The sequence below is a fragment of the Pelophylax lessonae genome (genome assembly GCF_965119305.1).
Source record: "Pelophylax lessonae genome assembly, chromosome: 4".
In the NCBI taxonomy this organism is placed as follows: Eukaryota; Metazoa; Chordata; class Amphibia; order Anura; family Ranidae; genus Pelophylax; species Pelophylax lessonae.
Window position 1 is genome coordinate 375,759,836 of NC_138771.1, and position 15,858 is coordinate 375,775,693.

Below are 15,858 nucleotides of genomic sequence, written 5' to 3' on the forward strand. Positions count from 1 at the left end.
GAATCAACAACAAGTGGGACACAATCATAAAGTGGAACGAAATTTATTGGATATTTCAAACTTTAACAAATAAAAAACTGAAAAATTGGGCGTGCAAAATTATTCAGCCCCCTTAAGTTAATACTTTGTAGCGCCACCTTTTGCTGTGATTACAGCTGTAAGTCGCTTGGGGTATGTCTCTATCAGTTTTGCACATCGAGAGACTGAAATGTTTGCCCATTCCTCCTTGCAAAACAGCTCGAGCTCAGTGAGGTTGGATGGAGAGCGTTTGTGAACAGTAGTTTTCAGTTCTTTCCACAGATTCTCGATTGGCTTCAGGTCTGGACTTTGACTTGGCCATTCGAACACCTGGATATGTTTATTTGTGAACCATTCCATTGTAGATTTTGCTTTATGTTTTGGATCATTGTCTTGTTGGAAGACAAATCTCCGTCCCAGTCTAAGGTCTTTTGCAGACTCCATCAGGTTTTCTTCCAGAATGGTCCTGTATTTGGCTCCACCCATCTTCCTATCAATCTTAACCATCTTCCCTGTCCATGCTGAAGAAAAGCAGGCCCAAACCATTATGCTGCCACCACCATGTTTGACAGTGGGGATGGTGTGTTCAGGGTGATGAGCTGTGTTGCTTTTACGCCAAACATAACGTTTTGCGTTGCTGCCAAAAAGTTCGATTTTGGTTTCATCTGACCAGAGCACCTTCTTCCACATGTTTGGTGTGTCTCCCAGGTGGCTTGTGGTAAACTTTAAACAACACTTTTTATGGATATCTTTAAGAAATGGCTTTCTTCTTGCCACTCTTCCATAAAGGCCAGATTTGTGCAGTATACGACTGATTGTTGTCCTATGGACAGAGTCTCCCACCTCAGCTGTAGATCTCTGCAGTTCATCCAGAGTGATCATGGGCCTCTTGGCTGCATTTCTGATCAGTCTTCTCCTTGTACGAGCTGAAAGTTTAGAGGGACGGCCAGGTCTTCATAGATTTGCAGTGGTCTGATACTCCTTCCATTTCAATATTATCGCTTGCACAGTGCTCCTTGGGATGTTTAAAGCTTGGGAAATCTTTTTGTATCCAAATCCGGCTTTAAACTTGTCCACAACAGTATCTCGGACCTCGCTGGTGTGTTCCTTGTTCTTCATGATGCTCTCTGCGCTTTAAAAACGGACCTCTGAGACTATCACAGTGCAGTTGCATTGATACGGAGACTTGATTACACACAGATTTATCATCATTAGTCATTTAGGTCAACATTGGATCATTCAGAGATCCTCACTGAACTTCTGGAGAGAGTTTGCTGCACTAAAAGTAAAGGGGCTGAATAATTTTGCATGCCAAATTTTTCAGTTTTTTATTTGTTAACAAAGTTAAAATATCCAATAAATTTCGTTCCACTTCATGATTGTGCCCCACTTGTTGATTCTTCACAAAAAATTACAGTTTTATATATCTTTATGTTTTAAGCCTGAAATGTGGCAAAAGGTCGCAAAGTTCAAGGGGGCCGAATACTTTTGCAAGGCACTGTAGCAGGCCACAGGCTATGCTTTTCTTTCAGCCAGATCTTTAAAAGCTGGCGATTCCTCAAACGGAATCATTGTGGCCTTATTCAACCTGGAAATAGGGGGGTTCCACCACCAGTGGAACAGTCCACTTCTTGAGAGCTCCCACTCTTTTGCGACAAATCTGTCAAAATAGGAGGGATAAGGAAACACTTTTGCCACGCAAGACGGCTTGTGAGTGCCAAAAGGGGACAGCCACCTACGCCACAGTTTCAGATGCATCCTCCATTTTTAAAGTTTCCCACACAGATACAATCAGTGGGTCTGCCAGCGCCTTCTCGTGCGCAGCCACATGCGTGGAGGAATCGTTCTCACTATCTGATAATTCAGAGAGAGTGGCCGCAGACTCCCTGTTGGCAGCAGCCCAGTCAGATTCAGGATCTGATGAGATAGATGAGTCAGGGGATGCTTTTTGCTAGCCCACCGCCCAAAAGCCACCTTCACGCGGGACACAGAGGACTCCAGGACCGCCGTTAGTGAAGTAATGGATGGCAGAGACCCTGAGGGACCTGCAGCCTCAGAGGGGGTCAGATTGGGTAACATGCTCCAGGGACTCCGTCAATTAAGAGGAGGACCCCCACAAAAAGAGTCTAGCACTGCAAAAGGGACACCCCCACCGCACTGGTAGCACCACAAGGTCGCCAGCAAACAGAGCACCCCACAACCTGCAGCAGAGGGAGGGACCCAACCAGAGTAGCACCGACTGCACCAGGATGCACTTGCTCCATGTGCGGCATCAAAAGGGAAAGAGAAAAACCCAGGAGTCAGCACCAGTCGAAAAAAAGGAGTTTCCAGAGCCGGGATCACCCCCAGAGACTCCTCTGACATGGCCGCCAGTCTATTAGCATGCCAGACCAAACAGAAAATGGCTGCTGGACTACACAAACATGGATGCTGGCCATTCAAACATACAGGCTACAACAAAATGTCCGCGGCATGCAGCACCATGCTAATAGCCCAGTTGCTGATTGCGCACCGCCCCCCCCCCCACCCCACACAGTATTTTACACCAGCCCCAGACACACCCCAAACCACCACGCTATCCCAGATTGGGGGGGGGTCAGATGACTCACAGGGACCACTAATATACAGGGGGGCCTGATGTGAAGAAGAGAACCCATAGGTCCAACCGTCCCAGGGAGGGGCCTGTGTCCACCCCAAAACCTATCAGGGGGACACAAACTCACCACACCAGCAACCAGGCGGGCACACCGCTCCAGACAGAACCTCCTCCTCCAGGGTTAAGTCGGCCAGAAGGAAACGCTGTGGCCGAGACCCGGTCATATGCGACCTCATGAGGCGTTTACCACAGGCCAGCCCCCGTCCAGTGGCCAACCTAGCATGAAGCTGTGGTCTGCCAGTGCTCGCTGGCCAGACCGGGGTGACCATTGAATCTAGATTATCAAGCCAGTCGCCCAGTCCGGCAGTTGATTGTAGATCTCACAGGAAAAAAACAGGAGAAAAAAAAAAAGAAAAAGCCATTTAGAAGGAAAAAATTGCCAGGACCAGAGATCCCGGCAGGGAACTAGGTCCTTACTCCTGACTAGGCAGAAAAAAAGACCTATAGCAGAGAGAGGGATTATACCACATAGTACTGCCCATAGGTGTAGCCAAGTTCTTTTTTTTCTACCTAGTGTTCTACTCCTGTGGGGGGCAATATAACCCAATGGTTCAGAATACTGGAGAGCTGTGTCCGTCAATGAACGAAAGAGAAATATAGAATTCTACTGGCTGGAGAAAATGAAAAAATGAAAATAGTGCAAGTGACACTAAACTTAACTGCTTTTTTTTTTAAACATGAAATGGTTGTAAGATATCATCAAGTCTACCTCCCCCCCCCCTCAGTTTTTTTTTTCTTTGTGCAGAAATTGTTTTCAGGCTTTTTTGTCCTGTGAATGTTTCCTATCCTCCACTAATGTACCTCTGCTGCTAGTGTTGAGTAAAGCAGTCCTGTTATTTCTGGTCAGGAGCTCTACTCTATGTGTACTAAAACTCCAATAGTGCTGAATGAGTCTGCACTCCGATGTGCAGTCCACCTGAGGAGTGAGCAGGAAAGGATAGCATGGAGAATGAATGTTGCGCCACCCTAGAACAGGAAATCTGAGAATAGCAGAAAAAAAGCTTACATTTGAGAGAAAGAGTGAAATAGAGGGTACATTCTACTTAAAGTTTATATACAGATTACATTTTTTTTTTAATAAAAAATGTCAGTTGAGTGTCACTTTAAAATACAGTATATTTGACCAAAAAAAAAAAAAAGTTACAGATGAGTTATCTCTCACAGCTTTCATAGCCCTGTACAATGCTGCTTGATTTATAGTCAACAAGGCAGCACTATAAAGAAGCTGAAAGACATGAGAAAAATATTACAAAAAAGGTATGCATATATCAACATTATATTTATGTACATTTCTGTATATGAAGAACAGAAATAGCAAGAAGGACAGGATTAGACCATTAAGTCTAGGTTGACACTGAATGCGGCACTTGAAATCGCATGACTTCAAAACCGCATATTAGAGCGACTTGGCTGACATCTGTGCAAATTTATGGACAATAGGATGTGACAGGTGAAATTGCATGACAAGTCGCACCAGTGTGAACAGGGGCGTAAGCAACAATGTCACCAGATTTGCAGTGTAAAAAAAAAAAAAAGGCCTCCTAATTTGATTTGGCCAGCAGTAGGTAAGAGTGTTTAATAGCACTGGATCTCTCGGGTGGTTATTAGGCTTGATGATCCAATGGGGTTGATTTACAGAAGGCAAATAGTCTGTGCACTGTACTCTAACTGCAAGTGCAGCTGCTCTAGAGCATATCTAGGTCTGAGGGAAAGCTCTACAATGAGAGAAAGATCTGCTAATTTCTATCATCCAATCATGTGCAAGCAAATGTGCTGTTTTTCTATTTTCCTTGCATGTTCCCCTCAGATCTAGGACAACTGCACCTGGAATGCACAGACAACTATCTGCCTTTACTAAATCAACCCCAATATGTCAAAAGGTGTTTCAGGATAAAGTAAGTGAGGAGTGTCAAACAAATGCATAAGGCAACATTTTCAATGCTTTATTGAAGGCAGATTTAAAAATGTATTTCTGCCTCCATTGTGAAGCACAATAACCTGTCTGATTATACTTCCTTATCTGTATCAAATAAATAGATTTTTAAAGGAAAGCTTGCAATAAATTCAAATTCAACTATCTTTTTGCCAAAAAAACCCACATTAAAACCTAAGCACAGTGAGATCCAAAGCTTTTCCAGGATCCAATGGGAAGGCCACACGGCTTCACCAGTGCCTAGGTGAACAGACTAGCAATTGTGGACAGGTGTTAAAATGCACCTGAATTTATATAGTCCGTAGGGTTCAATATTGAGTTGGCCCACCCTTTGCGGCTATAACAGCTTCAAAGCTTTTGGGAAGGCTGTCCACAAGGAATGTGTCTATGGGAATGTTTGACGTTTCTTCCAGAAGTGCATTTCTGAGGTTAGGCACTGATGTTGGACGACAAAGCCTGGCTCGCAGTCTGTGCTCTAATTCATCCCAAAGGTGCTCTATTGGGTTGAGGTCAGGACTCTGTGCAGGCCAGTCAAGTTCCACCCCAAACTCGCTCATCCATGTCTTTATGGACCTTGCTTTGTGCACTGGTGCGCAGTCATGTTAGACAAGGAAGGGGCCATCCCCAAACTGTTCCCATAAAGTTGGGAGCATTAAATTGTCCATAATGTCTTGGTATGCTGACGCCTTAAAGGAGAACTCATTTATCCACTATGATACGTCCTTGTCCTTATTGCTGATCTCCTACATTTATCAACTATGCCATTAATCTTCTGAGCCCAATAGTTCCTCTGTAATAGCCTTATGATCTTGAAATAAAGCCATTAATCCCCAGTGATTTCCTGTTTGTAACACTGGTGGCGGCTATTCCTCCTGTACCCTCAGCCACTGGTATTGGCACTTCTCATTTGTAGTTCTCTCCAGCAAGCAGGGACTTGTACTCCTGTTCCTACTAGCTGTAGCGGGCAGAGGAATATCATAGACCCCCGGTCTGTACTGCCCATGGAGGTGGTGTCGTCCTCTGCTCCCTGCCAGCATGCCAGTCGCTGCCCCCACCACCCCCCGCGCCGCTCAATCACCTGTTACTGCTACACGGGGATCATTAGAAGAGCTGGCTGGATGACACAGACCAGGGATCTCCCACTGTGACAGATCTTGAAGGTAAAATACTGATCGCTGTAAAGACCTGCCTCCCGGACTGGCGTTGGACCAGTGTGCGATCACAAAGCCAGTCCAGGAGGCGGGACTTTACAGCGATCAGCGTTTCACCTACAAGATCTGTCACAGCAGGATATCCCCGGTCTGTGTCATCCGGCCGGCTCTCCTAACAATCCCTGCTGCACTTATGAGCACAGATAAGTGGCAGTGATGGGCACTGAGGCAGCACTGATAAGCTGCACTGATGGGCACAGACAAGCAGCACCTATGGGCACTGATAAGCTGCACCTATGAGCACTAAGGCAGCACTGGTGAGGGTGCACTTATGGGCACTGATAAGCTGTACTGATGGGCACTGATAAGCAGTGGACACTGCTTTGCGGACACCGTCCACTGCCAAATATCAGTAGGAGGCGTTTCCACCATTCCTGCAAAGTCTCATTTTTTATGTCTTATTTTGAGTTAGATGTGTACAATATGTGCGGTTACATGTCACAGAGACCAATATCGTGGTAATACTGACGTTTAAGATTTCCATACATTAAAGGGTTCCACCATTATTGTAATATTGATTAGTAAGTTAGCGCTGCACTTTTTTTCTCTCATGCCGACATTTACTTGTGCTATATACTATACAAGCACTGATTGCGCTTAGAAAGATCTCAAAGCTACAGCAGGAGAAGGAATATTTATCATACTGAATTACAGCAGAATACAGCGGTAAAATAGATTTATTATGGGCATGTGTCTACAGTTCAGTAATGATTACATAAAGCAAGTAAGGGCAATATGTTTATCTCTTGTTGTGGCTGGAGGGGGAGAGCACAAACATGCTTTGCATTTATAAGGCTGTAACCTACCTACTGTGCTGTGTTACTGAGTAGTGTGGCTGACTGGCTAGCTGCAGGGTGAGGTGGTGTGATTTACAGTGGATATAAAAAGTCTTATACACCCCTGTTAACCACTTCTGGACCGGAAGGTTTTCCACCTAATGACCAGGCAATTTTTTGCAATACGACACTGCGTTACTTCGACTGAAAATTGCGCAGTCGTGGGACGCTGTACCTAAATAAAATTGATGTCCTTTCTTTTCCACAAATGGGAGCTTTCTTTTGGTGGTAATTTGATCACATCTGCAATTTTTTTTTTGCGCTATGAACAAAAAAAAAAAAAAAGGAGCGAAAAAAAATAAAATAATATTTTTTACTTTTTGCTATATAACATTTCCAATAACAAAAAAAATGTAAAAAAAAAAAAAAACACATTTTTTCATAATTTTTAGGCCAATTTGTATTCTGCTACATATTTTTGTTAAAGAAAATCCCAATAAGCGTATATTGATTGGTTTGCGCAAAAGTTATCACGTCTACAAAACTAGGGGAAAGAGTTATGTAATTTATATTTATTTTTTTACGGGTAATGGTGGCGATCTGCAAATTTTAGCAGGACTGAGACATTGGGGCAAACAGATTGGACACCTAGCTGACATTTGACACTTTTGAGGGTACCAGTGACATTACTACAGTAATCAGTGCTAAAAATATGCACTGTTACTGTACTGACACTGGCAGGGAAGGGGTTAAAAACAGGGGCAATCAAAGGGTAAATGTGTCCCTAGGGGGTACTTTCTAAGTGTGCTGCATGAACTCAGAGACCTGTGTCCATAACTGACAGAACAGCGGCCTGCTAGGTTTACAACTGCAGACCACCGCGGGTGTCCGGCGGCAATCATGACTGTCGGACCCGCTAATTGGCTCCCCCTGTGGGATTAAAATGTCAGGTTTCTGTGATGAAAAAAATAAATATGAGACAAAGATAAAATTATTTCAGAACTTTTTCTACCTTTATTGTGACCTATAAAACTGTACAACTCAGTTGAACATCAGAGTTTTTAGGTGGAGGGAAGTACAAATAAACTAAAATATGGTTGCATAACCCTTAAACTAATATTTTGTTGAAGCACCTTTTGATTTTATTACAGCACTCAGTCTTTTAGGATATGAGTCTGCCACTCTTCCTTGCAAAAACACTCCAAATCTGTCAGATTGCGAGTCCTGTGGACAGCCCTCTTCAGATCACCCCACAGATTTTTAGATCGAATTCAGGTCTGGGCTCTGGTAAAGCCATTCCAAAACTTTAAATCTTCTTTTGGTAAAGGCATTCCTTTGTTGATTTGGATGTATGTTTGGGTCGTTGTCATGCTGAAAGATGAAGTTCCTCTTCATGTTCAGCTTTCTAGCAGAAGCCTGAAGGTTTTGTGCCAATATTGACTGGTATTTGGAACTGTTCATAATTCCCCCTACCTTGACCAAGGCCCCTGTTCCAGCTATAGAAAAACAGCCCCAAAGCATGCTGCTGCCACCACCATGCTTCACTGTGGGTACAGTGTTCTTTTGGTGATGTGCAGTGTTGTTATTTCGCCAAACATATCTTTTGGAATTAGATAAAGATTGGGGGGTGATATGTGCGCTGTCACTTGGGTATTCAAAAAGGAGGAATTCCTAAAATGTGTTGCAACTGGTGATGATAATGAGATTAGGATAAAATCCTATCCCACCTGCAGCCAGCCCTGATAAATTCACTAACTACCAATCAATATCAAATCGCCGATTCACTTTTGCGATTTGCTATCTTTTGGAATTATAGCCAAAAAGTTCAACCTTGGTTTCATCAGACCATAACACATTTTTCCACATGGGAGACTTCAGATGCGTTTTTGCAAAATGTATCTGGGCTTGGATGTTTTTCTTCTTCAGAAAAAGCTTCCATCTTGCCACTCCAGCCCATAGCCCAGACATATAAAGAATACATGAAATTGTGGTCACATGTACCATACAGCCAGTACTTGCCAGATATTCCTGAAGCTCCTTCAACATTGCTGTAGGCCTCTTGGCAGCCTCCATGACCAGTTTTCTTCTAATTTTTTCATCAATTTTGGAGGGACGTCCAGTTCTTGGTAATGTCACTGGTGTGCCATATTTTCTCCACTTGATGATGACCGTCTTCACTGTGTTCCATAGTATATCAAATGCCTTGGAAATTCTTCTGTACCCATCTCCTGACTGATGCCTTTTAACAGTGAGATCCCTCTGATGTCTTGGAAGCTCTCTGCGGACTATGGCTTTTGTTGTAGGATGCGACTAAGAAACTGTCAGGAAAGACCTACTACAACAGCTGTACTTTATTTGGGGTTAATCAGAGGCACTTTATATGACGAGAGGTGTGTATTGACCCCTATTTAACATGAGTTTAAGGGTCCATGTACACGGGACGCTGGAAATGGCCGTTTAGGAGCAGTTGGGCGTTTTTTTCAGAAGCCCCTGAACCCATCTACATTTTATCTTATCTGTCCATGTACACCAGGTCGTTTACAGTCATTTGCAGGCAGTTGCGTTCAGGGACTTTTTTTAGAACGCAATTATTTGCGTTCGAACGTGTGTTTCCCGGCGTTTCAAACGCACAAACGCGTCCGAACGCGTCTGAACGCGATGACCCGCGTTTAGCGTTCGCGTTTTTCCATTTTAAAAGGGGAATAATTTTTTTGACCTCTAGGAACGCTTCTAAACGCAAACGCCCGCAAACGCCGCTAAACGCGGGTACAAACGCGACCGAACGGACGTTTCAAACGTCCTAAAAATTCCAGCATTCAAAGGGACTTTTAACAACTTCCCGTGTACATGGAGCCTAAATGTGATTGCTTAATTCTGAACACAGCTTCATCCCCCGTTAGAAGATGGTGTGCACACTTATGCAACCACATTATTTTAGTTTTTTAATTTGACTATCCCCTTAAAAGATTTCAGCTTGTTTTTCAATTGAGTTGTACAGTTTATAAGTTACATTAAAGGTGAAAAAAGTTCTGAAATTATTTATCTTTGTCTCATTTTTTTACATTACAGAAACCTGACATTTTTGCATGTAGACTTTTCATATTCACCGTATGTTTAGGTGGGATTGTTCACATTTAACAGCCTGGTGTACCCTCCCACATTCACTGCAATTCCCAAATTAGGAAGTGTAGTTTGATAATAGTGTAGATAGAGGGAGAGGATATAATGAAATCCTTGCTGTAACAGCTCCTCTTTGGCAGAATAGATGCTGCATTTTCTGAATTTTAGAGAGGACTTCCTGAATATTCAATTAGACTTTTCTCTTCAATGGTAAGGAATTTCACAAATTTGACAACTGTTAAGGGGCTTGTACTAATGGGGAATTTTTTTGACAATCCCAGAGTTCTGCCTTAAGAGTTCTCTTCACTAAAACTAAGGGGCCAATCCCAACTCCTGAAAAACAACCCCACACCACCAAATGATTTGGACCAATGCACAAAGCAAGGTCCATAAAGACATGGATGAGTGAGTTTGGGAGTGGAGGAACTTGACTGGCCTGCACAGAGTCCTGACCACAACCCGATAGAACACCTTTGGGATGAATTAGAGTGGAGACTGCGAGTCAGACCTTCTTGTACAACATTAGTGCCTGACCTCACAAATGTGCTTCTTGAAGAATGGTCAAACATTCCCATAGACACACTCCTAAACCTTGTGGACAGCCTTCCCAGAAGAGTTGAAGCTGTTATAGATGCAAAGTGTGGGCCAACTCAATATTGAACCCTACAGACTAAGATTCCATTAAAATTCATGTGCATGTATGAAGATGTAAATTCAAAGCAAAAACCTTGACAAAATGCTATCACCTTTACAAAATCTTTACCTCATTGACAGCACACATCCTTGCTATCGATCCAATATTATTGGTTATCGTTACCAATGTAGCACGAGCCAGATCTTCTTTACTAACAGACTCTCGTTTATCTTTGTATATCATATTGCCAAAACTACAAAAAAATTGAAAAAAAAGGTATCAGTAATGCAAAATGAAGAATACACAACTTCATAAATAAAAGAAATCACATTCTGAAGAATAAAAATAATAAGGAAAGAAATGATATGCTGGAGAGAACTCTTAAACAGACATGCAGGGAAAAGCTTCCTTTAACTGTCCTAGCGGTAACCCTGAGCGTGACTCGGGGTGGATTTTCTGTGCTAGGATCGGTATCCCCGAGTCACGCTCGGGGTGGATGGGCAGAGCGCGCAGCGGTCTCTTACCTTCTCCTGGCGATCCAGCGATGATCTCCCATTGCTGAGATCGCCAGCCGTCTGAGATCCCCACCGCTCGTCCGTCCTCCGTCGGTGTGATGACTTCCTAGTTCCGTTCCCTGCAGCAGCAATGCTGCATGGGAGCGGAACTAGGGAGGGAAATTCAAATATTGAACGTTGCACAAACACAAACACACACACATAACATTATATATATATATATATATATATATAATATAACGCATTAATTATAATCTAATCAATAATATAATTTTATTATATAATATATATATATATATATATTATATAATAAAATTATATTATTGATTAGATTAGAATTCATGCGTTTGTGTTTAAAATTTATCACATCTGGGATGTCTACTAGAGTCTTGTTTTGGTCAGGTTTAAGTCAGTAATTACTAAGAATTGCAGGCCTATAATACAGAACGCCAAATTTCCATGAAAAGAATTGTACCGCTTTTGGTACAGAATTCCTGACAGAATCATACCGCCAGGGAGGTTAAGTTATGGCGTCATTATCCCGATCCCATGTAACTGTCCCTTTTACTTAACAGCTTGGCCTGTAGTAAAATGTCTACAAATTATAAAGGCATGGGAAATAAAAAAATAATAATATACTAAATACCATTAAAGTGGTTGTAAACCTCAGACATGAAATCTGAACAAAGTATATATTTCTATAGTGTGCACTTGCCTCTCTCCAAAGCAAAGTGTCATTTTCTTTCTGCTGTGTAGTTACTCTGCTATCAGCATCAGTCACTTCTGACACGGTTTCCTGACACCAAGAGCTAAACAGGCGACAGAGGAGGGAGCTCCAATGCACAGCCTGTGATTGACAGCCTCAGCTCTCCTATGTGCTGTGTGAAGGGGGGGAGTGTGTCCTTTCCGTCCAATCAGCTCTCACAGCTCTTTTGCAGTGTAACTGCAGCTCCCTGACCCCTGCTTTGTGTTTGTGAAAAATCCTTTTCATTCCCAAGTTTTACAAGGATGTACAGGGCAAATTGCTTCAGATAAAAAAGGTACAACTTGTATAGGAAGATTTGTTTCATCTCTGTATTTCATTATACATATAGTTAGGATAATACAATATCATTTCTTATGGTGGGAAAGAAGGTAACCCTCTGCTAAGACTGTGAAAATTAAAGAATGTACATATTCATAAGCAGTAAAAGCACTTTGAAAACAAGCTTTCATTTATATACTGTATTGTAGACTACACATTTATTACTCCTAAAACCAATACTAAGCAGGTGGCTTATGCTTAATTTCAACTTCAAATGAACCTGATTTGGTGTAAAACATTAAGAAGGCTAAAAAAGGTTTTACTCAATATTCACCATGTACTTTGAGGAAACACTATAAATCCAGGCCCAGGATGCAGGCATTTTTTTTTTTACTCTTACTCTCATTTAAAAAGTCTGATAAACGGTTATTTAATCTCATGTAAAAGGTTAAAGTGGTTCTAAACCCTAAAGTTTTTTTACCCTAATGCATTCTATGCATCAAAGGTAAAAAAAAACGTCTGGCTGTTTGTGTCAATAGACGCAGACAGGGCTGCTTGGGAGCGAGCCTGCACGAGTGCTCCCATAAAAAATGGATTTCTCTGAGGGCACTCACTGATGAGGAAGAGCCAAAAGCGCAGAAGGGGGACCCCAGCAAAAGAAGATCAGGGCTGCGCTGTGTAAAACCATTGCACTGAGCAAGTAAAAATTTAACACTTTACAGTCATTTTAAGGAAATAAGGACAAGGCCACCTGCATTAAAGTGACATTTTGGCTGCAATAGAAAAAAAAAAAAAAAAGAATTAGCATGCTTTAACCTCTTGCTACTTATTTAATACATATGCGTGGCGGCACAGAGGAAGGGCTTTAACACCCACACACTGCATATACATCTATGGGTGACAGAGCTTTCTGTGTCAACAGCATGCTCACTGCGTGTTCCTAGCACAGTAACCAATCTGTCAAAGGTAGCTCTCTGTTCAAATCAGTTGTGGAAACCGTCTCCAGATCATGTGACCACTGTGACAGCCAATCATATTGGTCATGTGATTGGCCGTTTCGTTCCAACCCTGGACGTACAGATCCTATTAAAGAGCCATCGGCGCTGGGTGGGAAGGAGCTGTTATGACCATCAAAAACCTTTAGGTTATCATTTCTGATTAGAAGCAGCTGAGCCACTTTCTGCATTTGACAATGCCTACGCAGCTACAATAAATTCATCTCTCAGGAAGCAAATCCCATCCACTCCTGCTTCTGATCACTGGATTGCATCAATGGTCCAGGTCTAGGAACCATAAGAGCTACCCAGTGGTATTTTGCACCTCCACTAATATTGTGGCTCCACAACACTGTGGAACAGATAAAAAAGTGGGCCTCAGCAAAAATAATAGCTGCAGAATACCTACTGCAAGTGCCAAGTCAATAATTACTGGCTTTTCTTGTACGCTGAGGGATATGGTTGTCCAAATCCAAATATGTTTTATTAAATAGAGAGAGCCCCGTTTCACACAAGCTGGGAATTGTCAAGTTTAAAAAAAAAAAAAATGTGATTAGCAACATACAGGAGATGAGAACAACTCTCTGAAAATATGGGGGCTTTTAGCACAAGTTACACAAAGCACTAACATGCTAAGGGCTACAGGAAGATAGCAACATGGGCATATACTGTGGATATGTACACACTGGGCTTCAAAAATAAAGAAAAGACAATGTAACACTTATATCTGTTTAATTAAGCTGTGTGCTAATATTGCCAGAGATTTCCCTTCACTTCCTGTCTCAGAGCCAAACAGCAAGTGAGAGAAAATCAATGCAAATGAATGGAACTCCTTGGGGACCGCTAGGTCACCAGAATTAGTGTCCCAAGCGGAAGATTTCCCATCTATTACTTTTCTGGGGACAACCCAAAATCTGTAAATTTCTTTTACTTTCACAGATAAATGGTAAACAGGAAAAATAGAAAGTCTGAATCTCACAAATGGGGGCACATACAGCAATAAAAACAGACAAGTGTTTTAATTCCTTGCACTCCATCCTTCCTTTAGTTGTACACACACGGTCACAGCTTAGGGCCTAAGTCAATCATTCAAGTCTTATGAGAGGGTATCCAATGGGGTGACAATGATTCTAATGTAAATGGGATGCAATAATTCTGTGCAGATGACCCTTAAAGTTGTATTAAATCCAAAATGTAATGTATTGCAGCTTACTAATCCTTAGATTTGGAGGCCGCATTCATTTTCCAAAGCCGGCCATAGATGTTTTGAATCTCGGCCAGTTGAGCAGGAATGGGCACGCTGAATGTACACAAGTTCATCAAGCGATCGATCGATCAGCTTGGGTGCAACCAGCCTGTCGGATTTTAAATGCGATTATTCCTACCAGCTGTTTGTAATAACTCTGTTCTCCCAGCAGGGACGGCTCCCTCCTCCTAGAGAGATTTAAATCAACACTGACTGTGGTCGCAGGAAAGAAAATCGATCTGTCTATAGCTGACTTTTGGCTCCCCCCCCCTCTATATTCACCTGGTGATCTGGCCAGTGGAAAATCTTCTGTATTAGAGTGCCCCCACTCTGGTTGAAGTAGCACAGGTGCAGATTTGAACAACAGCAGTCAGATGTACTAGCAGATTTAGATACACTAACAAATTGAAACCAAACTCCAGCTCACACTGCAGTTACACAAGCAAGTACAGCAAACTGATTTTTTCCATTTGGGATAAAGGTTTTATATGAATAAATAAAGTCTGAACATTGTAAGCACCACTGTCATTGTTAAACAGTTTTTCTGAACACTCTACATTTGCAGGAGAACTTGTTCTGTTGAAAAACAAGAGACCGGTTTACATCATGAATCACACAGGACTGGACTGTTCATTCTTGTGTGAATTCCATGCGATCTGGGTGCAGTGCAATTTCAGCCCATTCATTTGAACATCAGAACAATTCTAAGGAAAATGTTAGATAGTGAAGGGCATCTAACCCACAATGGGGAGAAAATGGATTTGGGTTTTGTTTTCTGAGAGGCTTGCTTTAAATGCAATAAAGTATTACAATATCCGAACTTATCACTAAAGATTCCAGCAAAGGAAATTGTATCAGCAAACCTTCTGGAACTGCCCAGGTAAATTAAAACAAATTATTTTAAAAGTGGCCTCAACTAAACTAATTTGGCCTCCTGTATGTTCAGCAAGATTGGACACCTATTATGTTACCCAAAGTAGAAATATACACCTTTCCCAGAAAATGAATGCGATCCATTATCATTTAGCCTACTTAGTATGATTACATTTTCAGTGTGACAGCCAAACTCTACCAATTAAAGAATTATAAAATTAGTTTGAGTCAATTTGTTGCATACAGTATGTACAGTAAAAAATGATTGTAAATTGTGATGAAAACAAAATTAGATTTTGTTACCTTGATGCTACTGCCCAGCCAGGAAGTCCAAACCGTTCATAATCCCCTCCATATATATCCCGTACCAATTTATCTGCTTTAGTGCTATCACCAGATGATGCCATTTCCAGAGCCTCTTCAAAACTATCACAGCCAGTCAGTAAACTGCAAAGGCCAAGGAAGGTTCCACCACCAAGACTGAAAAAAAATACAATTATAAACAGAAAGTTGTTACTTTCCAGTATTAAAAATCTTCCAGATCCGTTATTAGAAAACCGTGGATTATGCTTAATAACTTTCAGCCTGGGTTCCAGGTCACTATATGATCTTAATGAAGGATTTACATTTTTACCATTTGTAACAAACAATTTGGCATCATGGAGCAGGATAGTGTAGGAATGTCCCCTATATAGCAGACATACCGGTATGTACAGTAAACCCCCCTCCATTGCAGGGGTTACGTTCCGGACCCAGCCACGAAAAGTGAAAATCCGCGAAATAGAAAAACCCTATTAAAATGCATTGTAGGCATATTTTTTTTTTACTGGTCACTGTACGTGTAAAAGCATTTTAAG

General features: G+C 41.9%; 1 protein-coding gene across 1 annotated transcript in view; it reads right to left on the reverse strand.

Annotated features, from left to right (window-relative positions):
• PANK3 (pantothenate kinase 3) overlaps positions 1-15,858 on the reverse strand; it is a 64,267-nt gene that overhangs the window by 25,081 nt on the left and 23,328 nt on the right. Inside the window, exons 5-6 of the mRNA XM_082252883.1 lie at positions 15,305-15,481; positions 10,478-10,601 (exon numbers count right to left, since the gene is read on the reverse strand). Coding sequence (XP_082109009.1) covers positions 10,478-10,601; positions 15,305-15,481 — 301 coding nt within the window. The remainder of the gene's footprint in view (positions 1-10,477; positions 10,602-15,304; positions 15,482-15,858) is intronic.